The 26,461-nt window shown below is 45.6% G+C and overlaps 1 protein-coding gene across 1 annotated transcript; it reads right to left on the bottom strand.

Moving 5' to 3' along the window:
• Nucleotides 1-10,429: 10,429 nt before the first annotated feature.
• Nucleotides 10,430-24,067, bottom strand: C14H9orf153 (chromosome 14 C9orf153 homolog). Its single transcript, XM_012925743.2, has 4 exons — nt 23,975-24,067; nt 19,570-19,654; nt 17,397-17,895; nt 10,430-10,689 (listed from the first exon to the last, which is right to left on the bottom strand). Exons 2-4 carry the CDS (start codon nt 19,633-19,635, stop codon nt 10,454-10,456), a joined length of 801 nt encoding a protein of 266 aa, XP_012781197.2. The 5' UTR covers nt 19,636-19,654; nt 23,975-24,067; the 3' UTR covers nt 10,430-10,453.
• Between the last annotated feature and the right edge of the window lie 2,394 nt (nt 24,068-26,461).

The raw sequence follows: 26,461 nt of genomic DNA, 5'->3' as shown, positions 1-26,461 counted from the left end.
TTAATTTCTTTTTTCTTTCTGATGTTGATTTTGTTTTGTGGCTTTTCATTTAAGGGGATGTATAGTAGCTGTGTAATGGAGACTCTCGTATCTAGTAACATGTTATTTCACTTCATGGCATTGCAAATGTCTATTTTTCTTCCTGTTGTTGATTTTGTATTGTGGCTTTTCATTTAAAGGGATGTACAGTAACTGTGAAGTGGAGACTAACATATCCAGATGTGAGGATACAATGCAGTATGCATTTCTACTTCCAGACTAAAGGTGGAGTCCCAATGAAACTGTTTACTATATTTTTCTTTTAAAAAAAATTTATTCATTTTATTACAGCCAGATATACAGAGAGGAGGAGAGACAGACAGGAAGATCTTCCATCCGATGTTTCACTCCCCAAGTGAGCCGCAACGGGCTGGTGCGCGCCGATCCGAAGCCGGGAACCTGGAACCTCTTCCGGGTCTCCCACACGGGTGCAGGGTCCCAATGCATTGGGCCGTCCTCAACTGCTTTCCCAGGCCACAAGCAGGGAGCTGGATGGGAAGTGGAGCTGCCGGGATTAGAACCGGCGCCCATATTGGATCCTGGTGCGTTCAAGGTGAGGACTTTAGCTGCTAGGCCATGCCGCCGGGCCCCTCTTTTTCTTTCTTTAACAATCTTTTATTTAGTAATGATTATTATTATTATCATCATCATCACTTTATGATACAGTTCCATTAGGCCCCTGGGATTTCCCTTATCACCTCCCCAATCCCCCCACCAATGAGTTCCCCGATATCATTACTGAAGTATAGTTCTTTATACACAGTCATATGTCCAGTATTGATGGCATGGACAATGGCAGAGTCCAATATTTTATTGTCAAGATATAGTAAACAGGGCCCGGCGGCGCGGCCTAGCGGCTAAAGTCCTCGCCTTGAACGCCCCGGGATCCCGTATGGGTGCCGGTTCTAATCCCGGCAGCTCCACTTCCCATCTAGCTCCCTGCTTGTGGCCTGGGAGAGCAGTTGAGGACGGCCCAATGCATTGGGACCCTGCACCCGCGTGGGAGACCCGGAAGATGTTCCTGGTTCCCGGCTTCGGATCGGCGCGCACTGGCCCATTGCGGCTCACTTGGGGAGTGAAACATCGGATGGAAGATCTTCCTCTCTGTCTCTCCTCCTCTCTGTATATATCCGGCTTTCCAATAATAATAAAATCTAAAAAAAAAAAAAAAAAGGAAAGAAAAAGAGAATTTTGAACTGGCTCAGTTAAAACAACATAAGTGATTTCTCAAGAAGAAAAGATTTTTTTATCTCACATGCAACCATATAGAGCTCAGATTCTTACTATCTTCATTCAGTTTAATCAACAATTCAAGAAAATCCTTATCTTTATAATCAAACCAATTATGAAAAATAATGGAGCAATCACATTGCAGGAAGCAAGACTCAGGGTAAAGGTTGGATCCAGGACACCTTCTTTTTTGGGAGGTTGAAATATCAATCAGTTGTTAAAAAAGCATTGCTAACTGGTCAGGACACCCAGACCGCAGGCCACCAAAGTGAGTGATGTATCTGAATCCCCGAAAGGCTTGGTGAACACAGATTTCACTGTCAAGGATTCAAATTTGCATTTCCAGTAATTTGTTTGTGTTCGAAATTGTTATGCCACTGAGGCCTAAACTCCCCGAAGAAACTGGATACAGACAGACAGATCATCTGATGCTTGGCGGAGGATTTGTTGCTGGGGAAAGCCTGGAACCTGGAACATTGTAAACTGCTGAGATAATGCACCACAAACCTCACAGGAGCTTTCTGTGTGACCCCACCCACCTTTTCGGGGTCCCTGTGGCACTCTGCTCCTCCCCCAACAAGCTGCTTAGGAAGGGACTCTGTTGCTCAAAAGAAATATAGCCTAGCTTCAATGCCCCCCCCCCAGAAAGAGGGTCCTGTCTGTCCAGACAGGCTCTACCCCCTCTCTGTACCCCTTATTCTGTCCCCTTGAAAATGGTCTTTTCTACTGCTCACCTCTTTGCTTTCTCAGAATCCTAAAATATTAAAACCTAACTTGGATGTTGACACTGTTACTTCTGGGGAGCACACCTTGGAGTTCTGTTCAAAAACTAGAAAGACAAAGATGGTAGTGTCAGATAACTCCAAAACCTGGGTCCATTCGCCTGACACTTAGAAAGCTAATTGTAGGGGCCTGGCATGAGAGCTCAATTGGTCAATCCTCTCCCTGCAAGCACTGGGATCCCATACATGTGCCAGCTTGTGTCCCGGCAGCTCCATCTATTTCCCTGTTTGTGGCCTGGGAAAGCAGTCGAGGATGGTCCAAAGCTTTGGGACCCTATACCCTATACCCGCTGTGAGGGAGACCAGGAAGAGTCTGCTGGCTCCTGGCTTTGAATGGACTCAGTTCTGGCTGTTGGGGCCACTTGGCGGGTAAACCAGCAGATGGAAGATTTATCTATTTCTCCTTTTTTCCATAAATCTGATTACCTTTCAAATAAAAATAAATAAATCTTTGAAAAAAATCATTTGAAAGGCATTGCTACAGAGGCAGAGGGAGAGAAACAGCAAGAGAGAGAGAGAGAGAGAGAGAGAGAGAGAGAAACTCTTCTATGCACTGGTTCATTCCTCAAATGCCTCAAATGGATGCAAAAGCCCAGACTGTGCCAGTTCATAACCAGGAGCTTGGGAACTTCATCCAGGTCTCCCATGTGGGTGCGCAGGCCCAAGCATTTGGGTCATCTTTTGCTGCTTTCCCAGGCTTATCAGCAGGGAAGTAGAAGTAGAGCAGCCAGGACTTGAACTGGTGTCCACAGGAGATGCTAGTGCTACAGGCTGCGGTTTAACCTGATATGCAAGGTTTTATTTTTTTTTTAAGATTTTATCTATTTTTATTGGGAAGTCAGATATATAGAGAAGAGGAGAGCCAGAGAGAAAAATCTTCCATCCGCTGATTCACTCTCCAAGTGGCCGCAATGGCCAGAACGGAGCCAATCTGAAGTCAGGGTGCCAAGGCTTTGGGCCATCCTCGACTGCTTTCCCAGGCCGTAAGCAGGGAGCTGGATGGGAAGTGGGACTGCCAGGACATGAACTGGCACCCGGTGTGTGTAAAGTGAGGACTTTAACCATTAGGTTACTGGGCCTTACTGGGCTAGGCCTGATATACAATTTTTTAAAAGATGTATGTATGTATGTATAGATAGAGTGATTTAAAACGGCTACAATAGCAAAGGCTGTACCTGACCAAAATCAGGAGCCAGAAACTCCATTCTGGTGTTGCACTTGGCTGGTAGGTGAAGGTCCTAGCACTTGGCCCATCCTCTGCTCTCCCTGGTAAATCAGTAGGGAGCTGGATCAGAAGCTGAGACATTAAAAGCAGAACCGATGCTCTAATATGGTTTGTCAGCATCACAAGCAGCAGCGTAACACTCTGTGCCACAATGCTGGCCTCTGTTTTTTGTAGCTTTTCCTTGTTATTGAGGGAGCAAAATTTCTGTTTCTTTTTCTCTGGAAAGAGTCACTTGGTGTGTTCCTCTCATGGGCACAGAGTGTAGAAAATATAACTGAGTAACAGATCACATCCATCTCTGATAGTAGGCAATACTGTCTTAAGGTAGTATCTCAAATGAAATAGTAGGTTCAGATTATGCTTTGTAAATGGTAAAACGTCATCATCAAGATCGGTTAGACCCTGCCAGCTGCTAGCCAAGGCTGAAGAGCTGCCTTAGTATCATGGGCTGGAAGGAGGTAACCTAAATGAATGATGTAGAGCTGCGGGGAGTGGGCATACTGCGTGTCTTGCTTTGCTCAGGGCAAAGCTCTTCTTGCCTTCCTTTTTCCTTTCTGTGTGTTTAATTAACATTGCCCAAAGGTCTGGGTTGCCATCTCCTGCTGCCCCAAATGACAAATGACAAGTGGTTTCCTTTCTCAAGATCACACTTCTATTTCTGTTTTCAGACACGGCAGTAATTAGATTGTTTGTTTTTGGATCCAAGCTAAGGTTTTATTTCATTAGTCCTCATCTCCTTCAATAATAATTTTCTTCTAAGAAGCCACATGAATCAGGACTACTCTGCGCCTTTCATGGTCAATTGTATCATTCAAGATTAAGTTCCCATGACAATTCTGCAGGTGATTATATTAAAAGCTTAAAAGATTTGGAGATTTTATTTGAAAGGCATAGTGGCAGAAACAATGTGGGAGAAAGAGCTTTCACCCACTAGTTCACACTCCAAATGACTACAACACCTAGATCTACTTCGACATCTGGAAGTCAGGAGCCCGGAGCCTCATCCTGACCTCTCAGCAGGTGGCAGGTGCCCACGTACCTGAGCCATCACTTCCTGCCTCCTGGGCAATAGAAGCGAGCCAGGCAGGAAGCAGATGAGCAGGAACTAGCACTGGCTCTGACACGAAGTGCAACACCACAATGCCAGTTTTCCTATCTCAGAATCCCTGCCCTCCCTCTTCATGTGTATCTGCAGCTCCTAATCTCATTTTCCTCATATGATTTAGATTTAATTTTATTACCACTCTAGAAACAGATACAGGTTAGTAGGAAATTAGTAACAATATTAGCACATCAGACTCTCAGTTTTATCATGTATTACGTTTGGGGCAATGTGCCACAAGTGAGAGAAGTTCAAACAGTGGCGGGGAGCTCAAAACCAAATGAGTGTTCTTGGCAAGAGATGCTTTGTCTGAGGTCTGGTACAAAGGAAGCCCATCTATCATCTGTTCACTGCCCGCATCGCTGTGTCCGTCGGCAGGACCAGTTGTTGTCTGGGGAGCATTCAGGAGCTGCACATGTTTCATCTTCTCTGTCAAGTTTCTTGGAAAGTGGATGAGAGAAAATGTGTTGTGTCGGGCCCGGCGGCGCTGTGGCTTAGCAGCTAAAGTCCTCGCCTTGAATGCCCTGGGATCCAATATGGGCGCCGGTTCTAATCCCGGCAGCTCCACTTGCCATCCAGCTCCCTGCTTGTGGCCTGGGAAAGCAGTCGAGACACTGGGGACACTGCGGGACACTGCACCCGCGTGGGAGACGTGGAAGAGGTTCCAGGTTCCCAGCTTCGGATCGGCGCGCACCGGCTGTTAAGGCTCACTTGGGGAGTGAATCATCGGATGGAAGATCTTCCTCTCTGTCTCTGTTCTCTGTATATCTGACTTTGTAATAAAATGAATAAATCTTAAAAAAAAAAAAAAAGAAAATGTGTTGTATAGCGGAAGGAAAGAGTGCCATTTCAGATGCAAGCTCTTATCCATTCAAGAAATCCTGAGGCCTATCCATTCTGCAATTACTCAATAATGGACAGAACAGCAAGGTTTCTATCAGGAAAAACAGATCAGCAGATAATGAAAAGGAAGACAGTTGCATTTAAGGCGAGAACTTTAGCCACTAGGCTACTGTGCTGGGCCCTGAAGAATAGTTTATTTTTGTCTTTTTTTCTGTTTATCTGAAAGACAAAAGAGAGAGAGGGAGGGTGGGAGAGAGAGAGAGAGAGAAGAGAGAGAGAGAGCAAACATCTGCTGGTTCATTTTCCAAATGTCTACAAGCTGTGGTGCTGGTCCAGACTGAAGCCAGGAGCTGAGAGCTACACCTGATCCTCCCAGGTGTGTGATGGGAATTCCAGTGTTTGGGCAGCACATACTGCCTCCCAGACACAGTACCAGGAAGCTGGATGGGGAATTTAGATGTGACTCTATCTTAGGCACATTGACGTGGGAGGCAAACACCCCAAGCATCAACTTAACATCTCGCACCACAATGCCTACCCATACTGTTTTACTTTTCAATCACATTTTCCCCTACAGATCTTTCTTAAAAAGTAATTTTATTTTATATGTTATTTACATAGTTGACAGGAATGCATGCTCATGAGGACCACTGATTTGGGGTGGAGAGGGTGGAGGCATGGGAGAAGGTGAGTGGGACAAATGCTTTCAATTTTCCTCTTCTGTATTTGGGGTAGTGGGGACGGGAGAGGGAGGGAACTGCTCCTAGGTGCCAAACTACATCAGTCTTGGGGGATAGAGGATGTCCGCTTGATGTCATCTTAGAAACTATGGAGTGGAGAATGGTCCAAGGGTATTGCTTGGGTGATTTTTAAAAATTTTTTTTATTTTGATAATCTTACATAGTTGATTAGGGCACAAAGGGTCAAGGGCTACAGGAAAGTGGGTAAGACCATTGTTTTCACACTAATATAATTTTTTCACCTGTGTCTGGGGTCAGGGGAGAAACAAAGGGAGAAGCCTCACCCAACCTCCCATCCATCCCAGGTCCCCAACTTGGGGCATGCTCTGGGGGTCCTGCTCAAGCAGTTTTGATAGTTCAACAGTTCTAAATTGCTGCCAATCTCGCCATTCCAGGCATGATGAAATCTCTTCAGAATCCACTGATTGACATAGTCTTTCCATGGTTGGAGGGGATGGATCTTCAAAGAAACTTCGTCTGAGGTGATCCCAGACCTGATTCTTGTGTGTGCAACACTGTCTGTTGCCCCAATCAGCTTAGGCATATGCTGTTCGTCACAAAGGCTGGGTCAGTTCTGTTTCCAGCCCTGTCTTCCATGCGAACCAGTGGTTGTTGCAGTCCATCCTGATCCTGCCCACTTCATATTCGGCCCTCACGCAAACCAGTGGGAGATGCAGCTTAGTCAGGGCGACTCCCCATAACCCCCACCAGGCCTGCCCTCTACTCTGGTTCTCATGCTTGACAGTATGTACAGCAGGCTTGTTCAGTCTGTTCCACATCCCATTTAGCTCTCGTACTTCTCAATGGGCATTGAAGTCTAGTTCAACCAATTACTATCCAGTCCACACACACACCGGCATCAGCAATTGAGGAGGCCCAGTCCCAATACTTGCATTCCAAGGTTGGGATCCTCCCTGTGGCTGAAGTTTTGAGTATAGTGGTCCGGTTGAGAAGTCCCCCGAGAACCCTCACCTGGAGTGATTTCAGACCTGACTCCTGCATGTACCAGCCAGTAGAGGGTTCGGTTCAGTCTGTCACCGGCATCAGCTTGTGCACATACTGGTGACTATCGTTGCCTGGTCAGTTTATTTCCCAGTGCCATCTTATATGCAAACCAATGGGTGCTGTGACCCAGTCCAACCCAGCCTGTCATAGACCTGGCCCTTATGCATACCAGCCACAACTGCAGCCTAGTTGGGATGATCCCCAGTAATTCCCACCAGGCCTGCCCCTGGCCCCAGTTCCTGTGTGGGCCAGTATGTGCAGCAGACTAGCCTGGTCCATGCCATACCCCAATAAGGCTCTGTATACACCTATGGGTGTTGCAGCTGAACTCAGCCCACCCTGCCACATGAGCCAGTCCATACATCGGCCTACTGGTGCTATCACCTTGTCCAGCTTGGTCCACTCGCAGCTGTGGCTGCCATGGAGCCCAGCAGAGGAATGCCTAGTTTCTCTACTAGACCTTCTTCCAGCACTACATCTTGTGCTTTCCAGGAGGTACTGCAGTCTAATCTGACATGACTTGCACCCTGTCCCTGCACTTGCCAGTGGATTTTTTTTTTTTAAGATTTATTTTTATTGTAAAGTCACATCAAAGAGGAGGAGAGACAGAGAGGAAGATCCTCCATCTGATGATTCACTCCCCAAGTGGCCACAATGGCTGGAGCTATTCTGATCCGAAGTCAGGAGCCAGAAATGTCCTCCAGGTCTCCTATGTGGGTGCAGGGTCCCAAGGCTTTGGGCCATCCTTGACTACAATCCCAGGCCACAAGCAGAGAGCTGGATGAGAAATGGAGCTGCCGGGATTAGAACTGGCACCCATTTGGGATCCCTGTGCATGTTTAAGGTGAGGAATTTAGCTGCTAGGTCACAGCTCCAGACCCTTGCCAGTGGATGTTGAGACAAAGCCTGGACAGTTGGCTGACGCAGTGGCCTGTCTTAGCCTGGCCCTCCCCAAAACCCAGCTCATATGCAGGCTGACAGTTGTTACAGCTCTGTCCAGTCTGGTCCACCCCTAATCCTAGCTCTCACACTTCCCAGTAGAAGCAGTGGCCCAGCAAAGGAGCCCCCACTGCTCGCTTACCTGGTTCGCTACCGGCCTGGGATCTTACATGCGCTGGTGGGTGCTGCAGCCCAATCTGGCATGGCTCATCTCACCTTGGCATTCTCTTGTGGGTGCTGCAGCCTGGCTCTGCCTGGCCTGCCCCCAATCACAGATCATGCTGGGGATGCTTCATCCTAGCTCAGCCCAGCCAGCCCTCAGTCCCAGCCCTAATGTGAACTGGCAAGTGTTGCATCCCAGTCCAGTGAGTGTTACAGAGTGACTCAGCCTGGCCCACCCCCAGACCTAACCCACATGTGTGCTGATGGATACTGTAGCCCTGGTCTGGACTGTCACTAGACTTGGTCCTCATACTCACCACCTGGGGCTGCACCTTAACAGAGGAGTTTCCCAAGCTCCCCTATCAGAACAGCTCCCAGTCATGGATCCAATGCACACCACATGCCTGTGAGTTCTTGGCTTAGCCTGATTTGGCCCAGCTTCAGTCCCAACATGCACTGGCAAACACTACAGCCTGGCCAGACCAGCCCACACCCATCCTGGCTCTCAGTGGTGGGTGCTACAGCCCAGCCATACCTAGCCCACCCCCAGACCTGGGTTGGATCAGCCACTGCTGCAACATGACCCAGCCCATCTCACACTACTCTGGCTCCAGGAGGTGCTGGAGCACTCTGGCTCCAGGAGGTGCTGGAGCTTGGCCCAGTCTGGCACACTCTCAGATCCAGCCCACACACATGCCAAGGTTGTAGCTGTGTTCAGTCAGGTCTGCCTCCATTCCCAGCCCGCATGCTCACCAGTGGGAACTGCAGTCCAGCAGGGGCAGCCCCTTGGCTCTCCTACCAGGCCCACTCCGAGTTACTGATCTTGCACATGTAGGTGGTTGCTCTGACCTAGCCTGGCATGACTTTTGCCATTGGATGTCGTAGTCTGGTCTGGCCTGAGCCACCCCCAGCCCCAACTCTCACTGGTGGGTGCTGCAAATTTAGCCCAGCCCAGAATGTCTACCTGCTATTGGCTGCTTTTCTCCTAGCAGTACAATGCAACCTAAGCAGTTGCCCATAGCTGGAGTCCCTACAGATCTTTTTCCTACAGATCCCAAAATTCTAAGTAAGATATTAGTAGATGAAATTCAGAAATAGATTGTAATATTTATGAAATGCTTTATATATTCATCACTAATAATTTAATTACTCCTCATTATTGCTTGCACTCCTTGTAAGTACTTGCTGAAGCACAAACTTTACAAGTAGCTTTTTCTTTGTCTATATTTTTGTTAAAGGCTGTGGATAATAAGCGATTTGGATATCTTACATGTTTCTAAGTATGTTTATTTCACAACAAATGAAGACAGGGTGGCTGGTTAGAGAATTCTCAACTGATGGCTGCTTTCCCTTAGCATTCTGAGTGACACCATCACCTCCTGGCCTCCAGCGTTAATGTGAGTTCATCCACTGACTTGTCATAGCTTTGCATTTCACTCTGTCTTCTTTATTGAGCTATGACCTAGAGGTTTTGTGGTGTTTATCCTCCAACTCATTAATCCTTTCTCTTCACGGATATATAGTGTAACTGAGAGAATTTATGGAAGGTTCTTTTCATTACTTTCATTGATTACATTTTTCATTTCCCAATATTTCTTATTTGTTTCTTTTCAAATCTTCTGTCTCTGTTTCATAACGTCTCTATGTGGTTCACATATTAAAATTCTCAGCTACTAATCCTCAGGTACTCATTCTTTCTGTTCATTCTATCAACTATTTTGTGATGATGGACTTCTCTCATGTGCTTAAAATGTTTTGAAGAGTTATTCCCAGTTGGGCATATTCTCCTTTGTTTTCACATCATCTTATTGGCTTTAGTGTGTTGCTCCAAATAAATTTCGTAGGTCCGGGCCCAGCCCAGTGCCCTAGCAGCTGAAGTCCTTGGCTTGAACGCGCCAGGGTCCCATATGGGCACTGGTTCTAATCCCGGCAGCACTGCTTCCCATCCAGCTCCCTGCTTGTGGCCTGGGAAAGCAGTCAAGAACGGCCTAAAACCTTGGGACTCTGCACCTGCGTGGGAGACCTGGAAGAAGCTCCTGGCTCCTGACCTTGGATTGGCTCAGTACCGGCCATTGCAGTCACTTAGGGAGTGAATTATCAGACGGAAGATATTTCTCTCTCTGTCTCTCCTCCTCTCTATATATGTCTGACTTTGCAATAAAAATAAATAAATCTTAAAAAATTTTTTCATGGGTCCACACAGGGTCTCATGATAGCAGATCAGCTAGGTTCCATGCCTCCATGTTAGCTGAACCGCTTTGGACCTTCTGTGAGTCTTGTGTAGACCTGGTTCAGTTATTCTATTGGGTATCTCCTCTTCGTTGCCATTACTTGTAAATTCAATGATCTCAACAGCAAAAGCACATATCCAGAATATTTTAATGAATTATATTTCCCATCTCAGACGATAATTTGCTTCTTTTTCATAATCAACTTGAGGATAAACAAACAGAGTTTTACGAGTCAGAGGGGGGAATATGACAGGCATGTCTCGGCTCTCCACGTATCTCTTGTCAGCATCATAGCTGATTTTTGAAAATGAAATTGAAGTAGTGCGGCTCCACTTGACAAGTCCCTTAAAATACTTCAATTCCAGGTCCTTTAGATCTATGAATTGTTTTTCTGAAAAGAATCATATTTTTCAAGAATCACATAATGATACTGTCCAACCTCCAGTTAATCAGAGATGTTTTTGGATAGAATAAGCCTTTGATTAACCTGTTCTCCTTCTCACTGCTAGCACAAAGCTGTGTCTGAAGCTTTTCAAGTAAAGTGGATCCTACCGTATTCTTTTCACTTAAAACCCTCCCATAAATAGGCACTTGGGTGGCTTTGACTGAGTGCTACTAGACCTTGCAGGACTAAAGCAGGTAGAAGAAATGTCTCAGTGGATCCATGTATACTAACAGGTGCAAATAGAAAGAGGCACAGGGCAAAGGAGCCTGATGAGCAGCTGAATGAAGGAAGATTGATGAGAGCTATGCAGGGTGCTGGTGCCATTTCTTCCAGGCTGCTGCTGGAAGTTCTCACCTGTGTGACTTAGCTAGCACCTGGCGGTTTCATGCCCTCTTTCAGGATCTAGTAGACTGGAGTGTCATTAGCAGTTGCAATGTTTTCAGAGAGACAACAAGCCATAGGACATCAAGCTAGGTACATTCAGAGAAGGGTCTTCAAAGAGTTCATGGAGAATGCACGTTATGACAAACTTATGTGGATCTCAAGTTCCTTTTTGTTACTAATGGTACTTATCTTTTAGTTCTGCCTTTCATGAACTTTCGAAGTTTTTTCATATGACACCCCCCCTACTCAGCAACTATATCTTTTCCCTTCCCGAAAACTCCTTCCATGACCAAACATGTTATAAAACTAAAAACAAACCACCAGCACCAGCTACTAAACAAGTGCTGATGAGTACAGTGTACAAGTAGGAGGACTGCCTTACTTATTGTGGGAAATTCTTGCCATCCTTCTTACGGAACCTCATGAGCAACTGAGAGGAGGGGGAGGAAGATTTCCAGCATCACTTCTCCAACCTGCTGATCAAAGTTTGCACTTCTGTGGCTTAGCTATGATGACCTTTGAATGGTCACCTTTGACCTTACACTGCCCGGTCAAGCCTCCATCCTTGTGCTGGGTTATGACCTGGGATTCTGAACCTGCCTAAGAGAAGCTTTTGTGTACAAGCATACCTCACAGAGTTCATGAAAAATGGTGTTAGTGGACACGTTTATTTTGAAATATTTGAAACCATGCATTTTTATTACAAATATTTTCCATGAAGAGAGAACACTTGCTTTCATCTGCTGTTTTCTTCCCCAAATGCTCACATGGCTGGAACTAGGATGAGCCTGGCCTGGGTCAAAGTTTTAAGGACTCGATCCAAGTTTCCCTTGCAGGTGATGGGAGCAAAATGGTGACAGTAATCACCAATCACCTGATGCTTCCCAGATAAGCATCAGCAAGAAGCCAAGTCAGAGGTGGAGTCAGGAATCAAACCTGGGTTCAGTGGTGTGGGAAGCATCTTAAGCTCTAAGCTAGATGCCCACTCCCTCTCCTGCTGCTTTTAACATAACAATGTTAGCACTAAAAATTTGCTATGCAAATGGTCTGGAATCAGGTACCAACTGCAAAAGGATTCAAATATTGACTTAGCCTATAAGGAATACGGAGACCTGAAATCTAAGATACTCCTCATTAAAACTCAACTAAGAAGATTCTGCACAACCAGGAAGACAATCAACAGAATCAACAAACAATTGCCAGGGCAGGAGAAAATATTTGAAAACCTGAATTAGACAAGGAATTAATGTCCGGGATATACAACTAAAAATCAAACAAATAAACAAAACCTTCAACAGTGCAGTTAGGATATTGATGATGGCTCTACTGAATAGATAGTTCTCAAAGGAATAAAGACAAATGACCAATAAATACATCAAAAGATGCTCAATAATGTCAGCCATCAGCGAGATGCAGATCAAAACTATAGCGAAGTATCATCTCATTTTGCTTAGGATGACTATTAGAAAAGAAAAAAAGGAAGGAAGGGCGGGTTGGGCACGTGAGGAGAACTCTGCTTCATCCGCGAAGCAGCCCACCCCCAGTCACTTTTTAAGCAGACGGCACCATCTTTATTCCACCGGTGGTCAGTGCACTCTTTGTGCAATGGGCTTTGCCCACTGGCTGCCTGTCAATGAGCTCTGGGGAGTTGGGGTGACAAAACATTGCCTAGGGACATCCATAGATATGGACACCATATGTGAAAGTGAGGAATTAATACTGAAGGACACCCAACAACAGGGCCACGGTACTGGCTGGTAAGTGAGGGGACTGAGACCTGGTGGTATGGAGGGGAGAGACTGGAAGATCTATATGGATCAGACTGATTCATCAGCCCATGTGACAGTCCTGAGATGAGCTTGTTACTGCAGAGCATCACTGACCACCACACGCCATATTGCATGAGAGTTATGGCTGGGGGCCTGTCTAGCAGACCTAGAGGTAAGTACCTAATTGAGTGCTGGAACAGGGGACAGATCACATTACACAGGGCCATGACACTAACCAATACATGAGAGACCCAGGTCTGGGGGTAGATTCTGTGGGGGATAAGTGGGCCCAACCTAATGGAAATACAAATCCTGCTGGTTAGCTCAAGAGTTGGAGTGGTGACTGGCTGAACTAGAAGTGAACATGGAACCTGCCAACACTCATGGGTACTAGAGCTGAGAACAGGCTGGGCAGGTCCAAGCTGCAGCACCTGCATGTGCATCCTAAAACAGGATGTAGTGTAGGCCAGCCCGCAACATCCACCAGCTCATACAAAGGCCAAGATGGAGGGGCCGGCTATGCTAGGCAAGGGCCTAGCACCTGCTGGAGCATGTGAGATCTGGATCTAGGAGTGGACTGAGTGGGGAAACTGGGAGACTCCCCGACTGGAACATAGCTCCCACTGGTGAGCATGTGTTTCAGGCCTAGGGCTCAGGCAAGCTGGGCAAGGTAGCCCCATACGTTGACGAGCATGTAGGTTGGTTTTGGAAGGGGGTGGATCAGGCAGGGCCAAGCAGATCTTAGCCCACTGGCGAGTGCAGAAACCAGGCTGGAGTGCAGGTCATGCCAGGTTAGGGTATCGTACCTACTGGCTCACATGAAATGGAGATGGGAGCAGACTGAGCAGGGCCAAGTTTCAGCATCCACCAGCGAGAGTTGGGACTGGGGGCTGGCTAGGTCAGGGCAGGTTACAGCATCCGAAGGCAAAGGCTAAGACGGATGGCGGTTATGCCAGGCTAGGTCAGAGCAATCACTGGCATGCGTGAAATCTGTGGAGGTGAGCAGACCTGTTTGGGGAGCTAAGGGGACACCCTGACCAGGTAGTGATCTCCACTGGAGAACGCGAGGGCCAGGGTAGGGGCTGTGGTCTGGTCTGGTCTGGATATAGCTGCAGAATCCCTCGGCATGTGTATGGGCTGGGTATGGGATGCTCCAGACTGGGCTAGAATCCAGCACCCACTGATACTCGTGAGAACCAGGGTAGGTATAGGACGGGCTAGGCCAGGTCTCTGTCCCCGCTCAGCCATGTGTGAGCTGTGTCTGAGTATAGAGCACGCTTGGTTGGGATGTAGTGCCCAACAAAAAGAACTGGAGTGGGTGAGGGCCGATGAGGAATGGCCACTGTTCCTGCTAGGACAGGAGGTGACTAGCTCATGGACCCACCAGTGTGTGCAAGATCTGGCATTGGGAGAGATCTGGATGGAGGAGCCTGAGGAACTCCTCTGTCGGGACATGCTTCCTGCAGGCAAGTGCAAGAACCAAGACGGAAGCAGCCCAGACCAGACCAAGATGCAGTACAGCATACATTTGGTGCAGGTCGGGGGCAGGCCAGACTGGGTCAGTTCACATCAACAATTGGCGAATCCAAGTGGCAGCATGAGTTGGAATTGGGGGTGGGCCTGACCTGGCCAGGCCACAGCACACACTGGAAAATGCCGAGGTGAGGGGACTGTGCCAGACTGGGCCCAACCAGCACATGTGAAATATGAGGGGTGGTGGGGATAGCCCCAATGAGGGGGCTTTGAAGGTCCCCCTGCTGGGCTACTACTCCCACTGGTGAACATGAGAGCTGGGATGGGGGCAGATCAGGCTGGGCAGGGCCACATCTGATGGCCTTCATGTGAGCTGGATCAGGGAAAAGCTAGGCTGGGATGACTGTAATTTCTGGTACATGCATAAGCCAGTGTCAGTGTGGACTGACTGGGCTTTGCTGCAGCATCAGCTGGCAGATGCTTGTACAGGAGCCAAATTCTGTCAGGCACAGGCATGGCCTAGACAGACGGTGGCATCCACTGGCACCAGTGTGGATTGGATAGTTGGGACAACTGGGCTTCAATACCCATCAATGTAAGAGAGCTGAACAGGATGTGGGACAGATGGGACCAGTCTGCTGTACATATTGGCAAGCACTGGAACCAGGGCAGGGGCAGGTCTGGTGGGGGTTTTTGTGGGTTGTTCTGACTAGGCTGCAGCTCCCACTGGTTTACGTGAAGGCTGAGTATGGGGTGGGCAGGATTGGGCTGGGCTCCAACAACCCATCGGGTTTTGTAAAACATGAGACTGGAGACAGAACTGACCCAGCAATTGCAACTACCAGTGTGTGTGTCTAGGCTGATTTGGGTACCAGATGGTACCAGACCCTGTATTGGCAAACACACAGAAGAATCAGGTCTGGAATGGCCTCAGAGGTTTCTTGGGTGATTCCCTACCAACTGAACCGCTGCACTCAGAACCCTAACCATGGAGAGATTGCAGGTTCAATGGACTGACTGTGGGAGTGGATGTGTCAGAGCTGGGCCTCCTCAGTGGCTCAGATGGAGCAGAGGACAGCATATCCAAATGTACATGGAGGATAGGGCAGTACATTAGAGCCTCCACAGGACACCTGGTACCATGGCAGAGGACAGAGGACAGAACGAATTGATCAACTACCCCAGCCAATCATTGGCAGTGAAGATCTGGGCAGATGGGGACACTAAGGTGGACTATAGCAGCCAGTGGATTTGGGAGAGATTTCATCGTGATTGGAGAGGCAGGATCGCCAGCAATTCAGGACTGTTGAACTATCAAAACCTCTTGAAAAATGCAAGAGATGTTGTAAATTTCTATTTTTCTTCCTGTTGTTGATTTTGTATTGTGGTTTTTCATTTAAGAGGGATGTGTGGTGACTGTGTAATGGATGTGAGGATGCAGTGCAGTGTGCATCTCTACTTTTCAAAGATGGACCACTAATGAAACTATCAGTTGAATCTTGACATTGTCCATGCTCGTAATGATGAACATGTGACTGTTTATGAAGAGCTATGCTACAGTAATAATACAGAGGAATTTGGTGGGAGGAGGGGATTTGGGAAGGAGGCAGGGGAAATAAAATTAATTAATTTAAATAAAGGAAGAAAGGAAGGCAGGCAGGAAGGAAGGAAAGAAAGAAAAAAGAAAGGAAGAAAGAAAGAAAGAGAAGACAACATCAAATGCTGGTGAGGATGTGGCTAAGGGAAAGGGGCTTCACTGTATACTGTTGGTTGGAATGCAAATCAGTACAGCCATTATGGAGGCTAGTGTAGAGACCTACAAAGCACTACAAAGAGAAAGCTACTCCAGCAACCAGAACTCCTGTTTCTAGGAATGTATCTGAAGGAAGTGAAATCAGCATACAAAAGAAATACCTGCCCTTCTATGTTCATTGCAGAACCATTCACTGTAGTTAAAATATGGGATCACCCAAGGTGTTCGCCAGTAGAAGAATGGAAAAAGGAAACGTGGTGCATGTGTACAATGGAATTTTACTCAGGCATAAAAAAAAGAGAACAAAACCCTGACATTTGCAGCAAAATGGATAGATCTAAGTCATTTCTTTAATAAGCCTGACACAGAAAAGTCAAAAATACTGTTCTCTCTCCTATGTGGAAGATTTCTTTAAGTTCCTCTAAGCTTAGAATAGTGACTATTTACAGCCTAGGAACAATTGGTGTTAGGGGAATAGCAGGTACAAAATATAGTCAACCAGAAGCGGTAGGTGTTTTAGTGTTTCATAGTGCAGTGGAGTGACTGTATAAAGAAATGGAACAGAGGAGCGAGTAGGCTCCAGACACAATGAAAATATGTGGAAAGGGAAAGAAAGCCTGGTTACCCAATGTGGTTAACTTACACTAGTGTGTATGTTGGGAAATATTGCACCATAGTGCATAATATACATATATATGTTATGTATTAATACATTTAAAAATTAAAATAGTTTCAGTTAAAAAACCAATCACCACCATATATTGTACATGCATGCATGTGGTCTTTGGTCTTTGGTGGATACCTTTCCATCATCAGAAATGAAGAGCTTCTCCTGTTGTTTTTTGGCCTCTGTTGACACTACTGATATGGTTGAAATGATAATAAGGAAAGGATCAAGTTTTAGGGCAAAAAATAATTTCCCAGAAATCCCCTTAATGGAAGCATAGTCAAGTTACTTTAAAAAAAAATACTCAAAACAACTTCCTGTCACAAGAAGCACACAGATGCTTCAGAGTCCAAGTCAGACAGGTGCATTTTAGAAAGGAAAATTTTGTGGGGCTTAAATTGTCACCATTTCTGGGAGTCACTCTGGCACTTGACCCTGGAAGCTTTGACTGTGTGTTTTGTGCTGCACTGTCGTGGCAGAGAGCAAGTGCCCCAGCAACCCTCTAGCTCCTAGTTTCCCTGAGTCACTCTTCAACCTAAGTTACCTAGGTACCCCAGAGGATTTCTGCTCCCCCAGCCCCCAGCCCCACATCCTCTGTGCAGATTACCTCGGTAGACCAAGAAGACTTTAGGGAGTCTGTCTTCACAGATTTTCCTGGGCAGCGGGCTGCTGAGAAAGCCTGTCCATTGTGGCATTGTGACTTTCGAAATTTCCTGCTCAGAGGTGATCAGAGTCCAAGCTTTTGAGTGACCGACGAGAATGTCATAGGGAAAAGAGTGCATGGGGGGTGGGATGCCCATCTGCACGAGTCTCTGGCGGGACCGGAAGAGCCTCTCCACGGGCAAGAGCGAGTCGGACACCAGGCTGCGATGCAGGAGTTCAGTCATGGACTCTGGCTTGCGCTCCGATTTCTTCACCACCCTGCACGTGAAGACTGTCTTGGGCTGTTGTTTCTCTTCCCCGGTGCCACTGACAAGGGACATAGTGTTCACATTTTGAGTAAGCATTTTCTGGGCCTCCACCAGTGAAATACCCTGAGTCTTCAGGAGACTGGATTTCTTGCTTTCCTTAGTAAAATTCTCAATACATTGAAAGAATTCTGGCAGCTGTGGGCAGGAAAAAAATGTAGGAAATCATGAGAGTGATTAATAACCTGGCAAACCCACAAGTACAGAACAGCTGGATAAGAAGCAGATATAAAACCAGAAACACTCGTTTTTGGAGGACAGCTTTTTTGGACCAAGCCACGTCGGTGGTGGCACTGTGGCATAGGGAAGAGAAGATCAAATCTCAGACTCATTCCTCAAAAGATGCATTCATTAGACAGATCTCTTCAGCTCTTCGTAATAAAATGACCTGATTGGACTTGAAAGTCTCTAAGACCTTTCCAATTCTAACATTCTCTGAGTGACCCTGGAGAGAGAAAGCTGTGGGAACTGTGATCTTTGCAGACTGCTTTTGGTTTGTATTGAGGAAGGGGGCAAGATTATCCAGATAGCTAAGCTTTCCTTCTGGTGTCCAAAGAACTCAGAATGTAGCCACAGCTGTGCAGAGGAAGACACTGTAGTCACTATTCACCAGAATATTCCACCAAAGCCAATGGTGATAATCGTGCAAGTTTTGAGAAGAGTTGCTGGTGGAAGAAAGCTCTTCCCTGTCTTAATTCCTATATTGAAGGAATACTTTCTCAAGCATTCTGCCTACAAACTCATCATTCTCAAAAAGAGTTCTTGGGTCATTAAACTGGAAAACCAAAGGAGCCACTGTCAAAAGTGGCTGCCAACTAGTTTCTTCTAATCCTAGTTTTTTCTATCACAAGACTAGTGGACAGAAAGGATACCGAAGTGAGCAGACAGCTCTTTAAAACTGATGGTCATGATGGAGAAAATTTGCTAGGGAAGCATGATTGTTTTACTGTAACAGACTGGACTAGTCTGATATACATACTGGCAAGCACTGGAACTAGGGCAGGGAGTGGGCCTAGTGGGGGTCATTGTGGGTCGCTCTGACTAGGCTGCAGCTCCCACTGGTTGATGTGAGGGATGAGTGTATGCTGGGCAGAACCAGGCTGGACTGCAACAACCCATTGGTTTGCGTGGAAGACAGCGCTGGAAACAGAACCAACCCAGCAATTGCAACCACCAGCTGATTGGGCGATGGACTGTGCCGGGCCCTGTTCTTGCTAGTACATACAAGAATCTGGTCTGGGATCACCTCAGACAATGTTTCTTTGGGGATCTCCCCAGTCGAACTGCGGGACTCAGAACCCTAACCATGAAAAGACAGAGGACAGAACAAGTCAACCAACCACCTCAGCCATATGTTGGCAGTAAAAAACTGGGCAAGCGGAGACTCTAAGACGGACTATATCAATCAGTAGATTCTTCAATGACCTCATCGTGCTTGGAGTGGTGAGATTGGCAGCAATTCATAACTGTTGAATTATCAAAACCACTTGAGCAGGACCCTCGGAGCATGCCCCATATCCAGGACCTGGGGTGGGTGGGAGATTGGGTGGGGCTTCTCCCTTAATATCCCCCTTTACCTGAGATACATGAAGGAAACAATGTGGAAATAGTCTTACCCACTTTCCTGTAGCCCTTGAACCTTTTTACCCTAATTACTATGTAAAGATTGTCAAAAATAAAATTAAAAAATAGAAAAAATGAAAAAAGGGTTAAGTCACTGAAATGAAATTATGCTATTCCCTATCCCTGCTAGGTGTGCTGTATTTGATAGTGAGCCTTGAATGTGAAAGTTGTTGACTGTGGAGCACGTACCGAGTAGCCAAGATCTTCGGACGCCTCATTGCCTGTAGATGGGCTTTTGTTTTTAATGAGGGACATTCTGCTGAGATTTGAGTCCCTGTAAGAACAATGCAAGGAAAAGACAGAAATCAAAAATCAGGTAAAAACACTTCTGAAATCTTCAGAACTTTGCCAGTGGGACACATTTAGAACTTTATACCATGAAATTTATTCTATTTTCTCCTTAGTCTAGGTCTACCAAATAAATTGTGTTCAGCTAAAGACCACACGTTTTAACAGCACATGCCTTTTCAACCTTCTTCCTGGCTCAAAGAATCCTACATGGCTTGGTTACTATGTGTTGTCTAACACACTGATTGATGTAGTTCATTAAATGAACACTCACGCGTTTCCCTCCCCAGGAAAAGTGTTTTCCACTCAGAAGAACAAAAGCTAATAATGATGACACTGACAAAAACAATGAACATTTTGAAATCACCTGCTTTGTACTAGAGATACTGCTAGATGTTTTACATTTGGATTTTCTTTAGCTCCTTAGTGAGGGGTTAAAAATGGTCAGACTCTTCATAATTTATGTCATCAATGGATGGTGGTCAAATGCTCTCCCATTTGACTCTGTCCTGCCTTTATGCTCAGCTCTGGCCCATAGCTTGCAGCAAGCATCATGTGGGTGCCAGGGCCGAGAACTTACGAAGCTTTGCAGCTTTGCTCCACATTGCTGGAAGTCTGACTCAGCCCACAGGCAGCACCAACCATTGGACGTGCAATGAAGTCATCTCGGTGCAGTCAGCCCTGGTTGAGCCTCCAGATGACCCCAAGTGTGACATCACCCCGCGCCCCATATCAAATGGAGAAGAACCAATACCCAGCAGAGTGAGCCAAGCCCCAAATTGTTGCAAACAATGAGTTGATGTTTCAAGCCACTTGGCTTTAGCAGGATTTTTTGTGCCTAAAGGCAGATACTACCCACAACAGTTCACATTCCTAGTTTCATCTGCACATAGGCAAACGTACAAAAGGCAAATATTTTCCTGACTGGTATCTAGGGCTACTGGGATGACTGAGATGAACCAGAAACATTCATCAGATGCTTGAGATGAAGTAAAATCAATTAGGCTCTTCTTTCTCCACAACCAAAATAGAAAATCCCAGAGTGACTAGTTGTCCCCTGTGTTACTATGGGATCACTTCCCAATAAACTATCATAAGTGGAAGACATCAGGGAGCTTGAAAAGACATTGGATTCTCCTAGCACATCCTAGCTCAGCTGCACAAGGCCCTGGAGAGCCTGGTGGGTCCCCCTTGTGATCACAGTCCTGCCTGGAAGCTGTGCTTGCTGCTGCCACCCCTCACTAGCACTGGGCTATATATAGGAAAATACCAACATTCAATGTCCAAAAGACAGATTCTATTGAGATCACATCACTTTCACACCAGCATAAAGTCAAAAATCCTAAGTGGAATCATTTTTATTAAAAAAAAATTTATTTATTTTTAATGGAAAGGGTTATTTACAGAGAGAAGGAGACAGAAAGATCTTCCATCTGCTGGCTCACTCCCCAAATGACTGTAATGACTGGAGCTGAGCTGAGCTGAGCCCAACCAAAGCCCAGAACCAGGAGCTACCTCTGAGTTTCTCACTTGGGTGCAGGGTCCCAAGACTTTGGGCTGTCCTCAATTGCTTTCCCAGGATACAAGCAGGGAGCTGGATGGGAAGTAGAGCAGTGGGGACATGAACCAGTGCCCATATGGGATCCTGGTGCTTGAAGCGGGAGTATTAGCCAGTTGAACCATCATGCCTAGCCCAAATGGGATCATTCTAAGTAGAGGACTATCTGTATCTATCTCCAAATATATAACCATCACTACCAATACCATATACATTTTTGGACAAGAAAAGCAATGCCATGCAGGCATGCCCTCCACCTTTTCTGCATCCAGTCCTGGGCTTCCCCAGTCAGATTAAAATCTGGTCTGCTTTCTGTTATTAATGAACTTCAAAGAACTTATGGAAAAATGTGCATTATGAAAAAAAAGCATGACTTCAAAAGGTTTCCATGCCAAAACAAACTTATCTTTCAATTTCATTTTTCTGTCAACTTTTTGAAGTTTCCTCATGTGGTTCTCTCTCACACACACACTAACCTGTGTATCTAAAATCTCTCCATGTTTTCTAGCTTGCTACTACTGATGTCTTTACTAGTGTGGTCCACCGAAGGAAGGCTGAATGTCCTATTACTGAAGGACAACAGATTTCTCTTTTCTCCTACCCTTAGAAGAAGGCAAAATTTAACCCTTCAACACACACACAAACACACATGTACAGAAACAAACTGCTACCATTATTAGCTTTTTATTGGAGAAGCAGAAAGAGAGAGGAAGCTCCTATTAGCTTATTCATTCCTCCAAATGCCTGCAACAGCTGAGGAGATGAAGCCAGCAGCCAGGAACTCCAAACAAGATCTTCCACAAGGGTGGCAGAGATCCAACTACGTGGCCATCATATTAGGAAGAAGTGGGGACAGGAGCTGAACCTACGATCATACCCAGGCACTCCAGTGTCGGACATGGGTATCCTGACCAGTGTCTCAACTATTACACTAGATGCCTGATCCTCACACATGGAAATTTAATCAGCAACACCAACTCCGATAAATAATCTCCACCATCAGTGATCAATCTTGCAGGTCCTCCCTTCTTTTACAAATTCTGAAACTTTTTTCTAGCCGAGGTGGATACAGATCCTATCCATTCCATCATCTTGGGAGTTCTTCTAACTTCCCAATTTGCTAAATTATAAGCTCATCATCATTGTCTCCTGTGTTTAATTTTTCTGTTATAATTAATACTCTCTAAAAGATGTATTTACTTATTGGAAAGACAAAATTACAGAGAGAGAGAGAGAGAGAGAGAGAGAGAGAAAGAGAGAGACAGAGGTCTTCCATCCACTGGTTCACTTCCCAAATGGCCACAATGGCCAGGGCTAGGCTAGGCTGAAACCAGGAGCCAGAAACTTCATCCAGGACTCCCATGTAGGTGGCAGGATCCCAAGTGCTTGGGCCATCTTTTGCTACTTTCTCAGGCACATTAGCAGGGAGCTGGACCGGAACTGAGACACAAACTGGTGCTCATCTAGGATTCCAGCCCAGCAGCAGTGGCTTAACTTCCTGTCACAACATGGCCCCACTATTAATACTTTCGAACATCTCTGGAGATCTTATTTCAGTATATATCTCTGTCACCTGCTATACTATCCTCTCCCATTAAACTGAAAATGCCTTCTTTTTATTATAATAATTCATGAAAAATGTGTCCAACTTCCCTTTATTCTACTACACTCTCGTCTTCCATATAACGTCATCAGCTTCCACCTCACTGATGAAGTAATATTGAGTTTTTAAAGGCAATAGCAACTTTCTGATCACCCAATTCTAATTCATAGTTCTCATTTTTTTTACCATCTCAACTGTTAACTATCCCCTCATTTAAAAATCAGCTTTAGAAAAATAAGTTTTGTAGATTTTTTCCCCGCTGAATTTACTGCCATGATTCTAATGAGAAGCCTCAGGTTCTTCAGCCTGGGAGGACTGCCCTTCTTTCTGGATCCCTGGCCCTGTGCTGTGCCACTCATCTCTCCATCCTGGCCCACCTCTCTGCCAGACACTCTTTAGCTTGTTCTGAAAACTCAGCTCCTCATTGCTGCTAGGATCAAACAAAGTTTCTTGGTCAGACTTACAAAGACTATCCACAATCTGCTTCTAACAGGTTTCCATCATTTAACAATCATATTTCAATTCCGCCACAATGTCATAAATGTTCTTTTCACTTCAGTCAGCTGGGCTAGCTTGTGTTTTTTCTCTGAAGGACTCTTTTGTGCTTTTGTGTATTCTTGCTCTGGGCCTACGTTCACTCTGATTCTCCATTTAATCTGCCAAAATGTCCTTCCTTCTCTTTTATGCCAATCTAAATAAAAACACAATAGAGCTGAGGGTGAAACTGAATAGCTATTGTGTCATGTAAAATAAAGCATCAACAACAGGAAATGAACATTTTTTAAAGCTAAAAATGATTTAGAGAAAACTCAAGTCACAATCAACTGCTTTTCTTTCACGGTTGCCAAGACAATTTAATGTGGGAGGAGGAAGAACAGCCTTTTCAATAAATGGTACTGAGAGGATGGATAACTGTGTGTAGAAGACTGCGGTCACCCTCAACCCCTGTAAATCCTCACACATCTTGGTCAATGGAAAAAGCCAGGCACAGAAAGACAATTGCCACATATTCTCATTCAGTTGTGAAAGGTAGACACGTGGTCTCACAGACCAGAGGCTGGGAAGGGTGAGGAGGAAGGACAAAGAGAAACACTGGGGGAACTGGTGTTAGCACAGGAAGATAACTACAGTGTACAACAACTCACCATGAATTGCAAAATAACCAGAAGGGAAAGATGGGAGAGCTCCTAGCTCCAGGAAGTGATGAGCGCTGGAGAAGAGAATGCTCCTGATTTTGTCTTGGTCACCCCATTTTGAATACATGTATCCACCCCCATAACTGTACATTGTCTCAATAAAAGAATTAACTTAAACTGTACTAGATAGCTAAGCTAAAAGCTAAAACTACAGAACTCCTAGTTTAAAAAATTGCAAGAAATCTTGGTGATTGGGGGCAGTCAATGATTTCTTGGATAGAATATCAAAGATAAAAGAAAAACTAGGTAAATTAGATGTCATCTAAATCAAAACACTTACGCTTTTGTGAAAAACCAAAATAAAACAAAACAGTGAAATAAGAATCCACAGAATGAGAAAAAAATATTTGCAGACTACGCAACTTACATGAGAGTTATATACAGAATGAATGAAGAAGACTTATAAATCCACAATTAAATGGCAACTCAATTAAAATATGGACAGAGGCAGATACTTAACCCACTGGTTAAGATGCCCACATCTTACATCAGAGCGCTGGGCTCCAGTCCCAGCTTTGCTTGTGATTGCAGTGTTTTGGTAGTATATACCATGGGAGGAAACAGGATGGCTCAAAGACTTGAGTTGCTGCCACATACATGGCAGGTCTGGATGGAGTTCCTGACTTGGGCCCAGCCTGGCCTGACATTGTACATTGCAGGCATATGGGAATCAGGCCTGCTAATCAGAGCTCTCTGTTTCCTCTGTCTTCTGTCTTTCTGTCTGTCTGTCTCTCTCTCTAAAAAAGAAAAAGGAAAAGTACACATCAGTATATTATATTCAAGTTCCAGAAAAACAAATATAAAGAAAAAATGCAGATAGAAGAAGCCAGTGAAAGAAAATACCTTGCATATAAGAAGCAAAAGTAAGAATTATGTACAACTGGGCCCAGCGTGGTAACCTAGTGGCTAAGGTCCTCAACTTGCATGCACCAGGATCCCATGTGGGCACTGGTTCATGTCCCAGCGGCCCCTCTTCCCATCCAGCTCCCTGCTTGTGGCCTGGGAAAGCAGTAGGGGACGGCCCAAGGCTTTGGGACCCTGCACCCGCGTGGGAGACCCAGAAGAGGTTCCTGGTTCCCGGCATCGGATCGGAGCGCACCGGCCGTTGGGGCTCACTTGGGGAGTGAAACATTGGATGGAAGATCTTCCTCTCTGTCTCTCCTCCTCTCTGTATATCCGGCTTTCCAATAACAATAAAATCTTTAAAAAAAAAAAATCGGATACAATCACAGGGCGAAATAGGTGAATCCACCATTACTTTGTGACCCCTCTATCAGATATGAACGCTCCAGCTGGCAGCAAAGCATGAAGGATGTAGCTGAACTCAGAAGCCCTGCAAAACCAGCAAACCTGACAGACTCGAGTCCTACAATCAGGTTCACCCCACAGAAGGCACATTCTTTTCCAGTTCATAGGGGACGTGCACTGAGACAGATCCCACATTTGGGGCCAAAGAAACACACAGGACTAGATTTAATAGATTTCAAAGAATGGAAACCCACAATGTTTTACTGTTAGGCCACAGTGGAGTTAAACTACAACTCAGTAGCAGAAATATAGCTGGAAAGTTCCCAAATACCTGGAATTAAACCTTGTTTTATTTAAATATATTTATAGTAAGAGTTTATATATTTATGTGAAAATTTTAAAGGCCAAATTTAAAATGGCCATCACTAGAACATTAAATTACCATGAGTGTTGGGTGGGCAGTGTTGGGGAGGTTCTACTAGGAAGCACTAGGGTTGACCAGGTGGGGGAAGATGGGTAAGAGAGTTCCCGTGTGGTTTCCAGGGAAGGAATAGGTGAGACAGGGAAATAAGGCCTAGGAATGGCCAATAGGGATCATTTCATGGACTCTGGGTTGACTAGGAACCAGTCCTGGGCGATTAAGGCAGGCACACAGTTGCCCAGTGTGTAACATAACTGAAGGGGCTGTGGAGAGCAGGCGTGGAGTGTGATTGGTCTGCATTCATAGAGTGTAGGCCCCAAGGCGTGGGTTTTTTCTGGAAGTGATCACTGACAAAAGGGGCCCTATTAACACAAGGAGCCCCCTAGGGGTGGGATGAGGCTGTGCCCGGGGTCTACCCAGCCCTAGCTTCTTATCAACAAGAAGCATGTAAAGCAGGAATTCAAGGAATTCAAGGAATATGTCACACCAGAAATCAATCAAATGAAAGCTGATACATTAGAAATGCAGACTACGGTGGAGCAAATTAAAAGCACAGTGGAGAGTCTCCAAAATAGAAAAAGGCAAGCAGAAGAAAGAATCTCAGAATTGGAAGATATTTCCTGTCATCAGGGGAAACAAACAAAAAGCTGGAAGCAGAGCTGGATCAGCCAAAAAAAGTATTCAAGAATTGAAAGACACTATATTAAGAGGCCAAATATAAGAGTTACGGGAGTCCCAGAAGGTGCAAAAAGAGAAGCTGAGTTTGC

Source organism: Ochotona princeps, chromosome 14 (assembly GCF_030435755.1).
Source record: "Ochotona princeps isolate mOchPri1 chromosome 14, mOchPri1.hap1, whole genome shotgun sequence".
NCBI classification, from domain to species: Eukaryota; Metazoa; Chordata; class Mammalia; order Lagomorpha; family Ochotonidae; genus Ochotona; species Ochotona princeps.
Note: the sequence above shows the minus strand (reverse complement) of the source record. Positions and strands in the feature narration are given on the sequence as shown.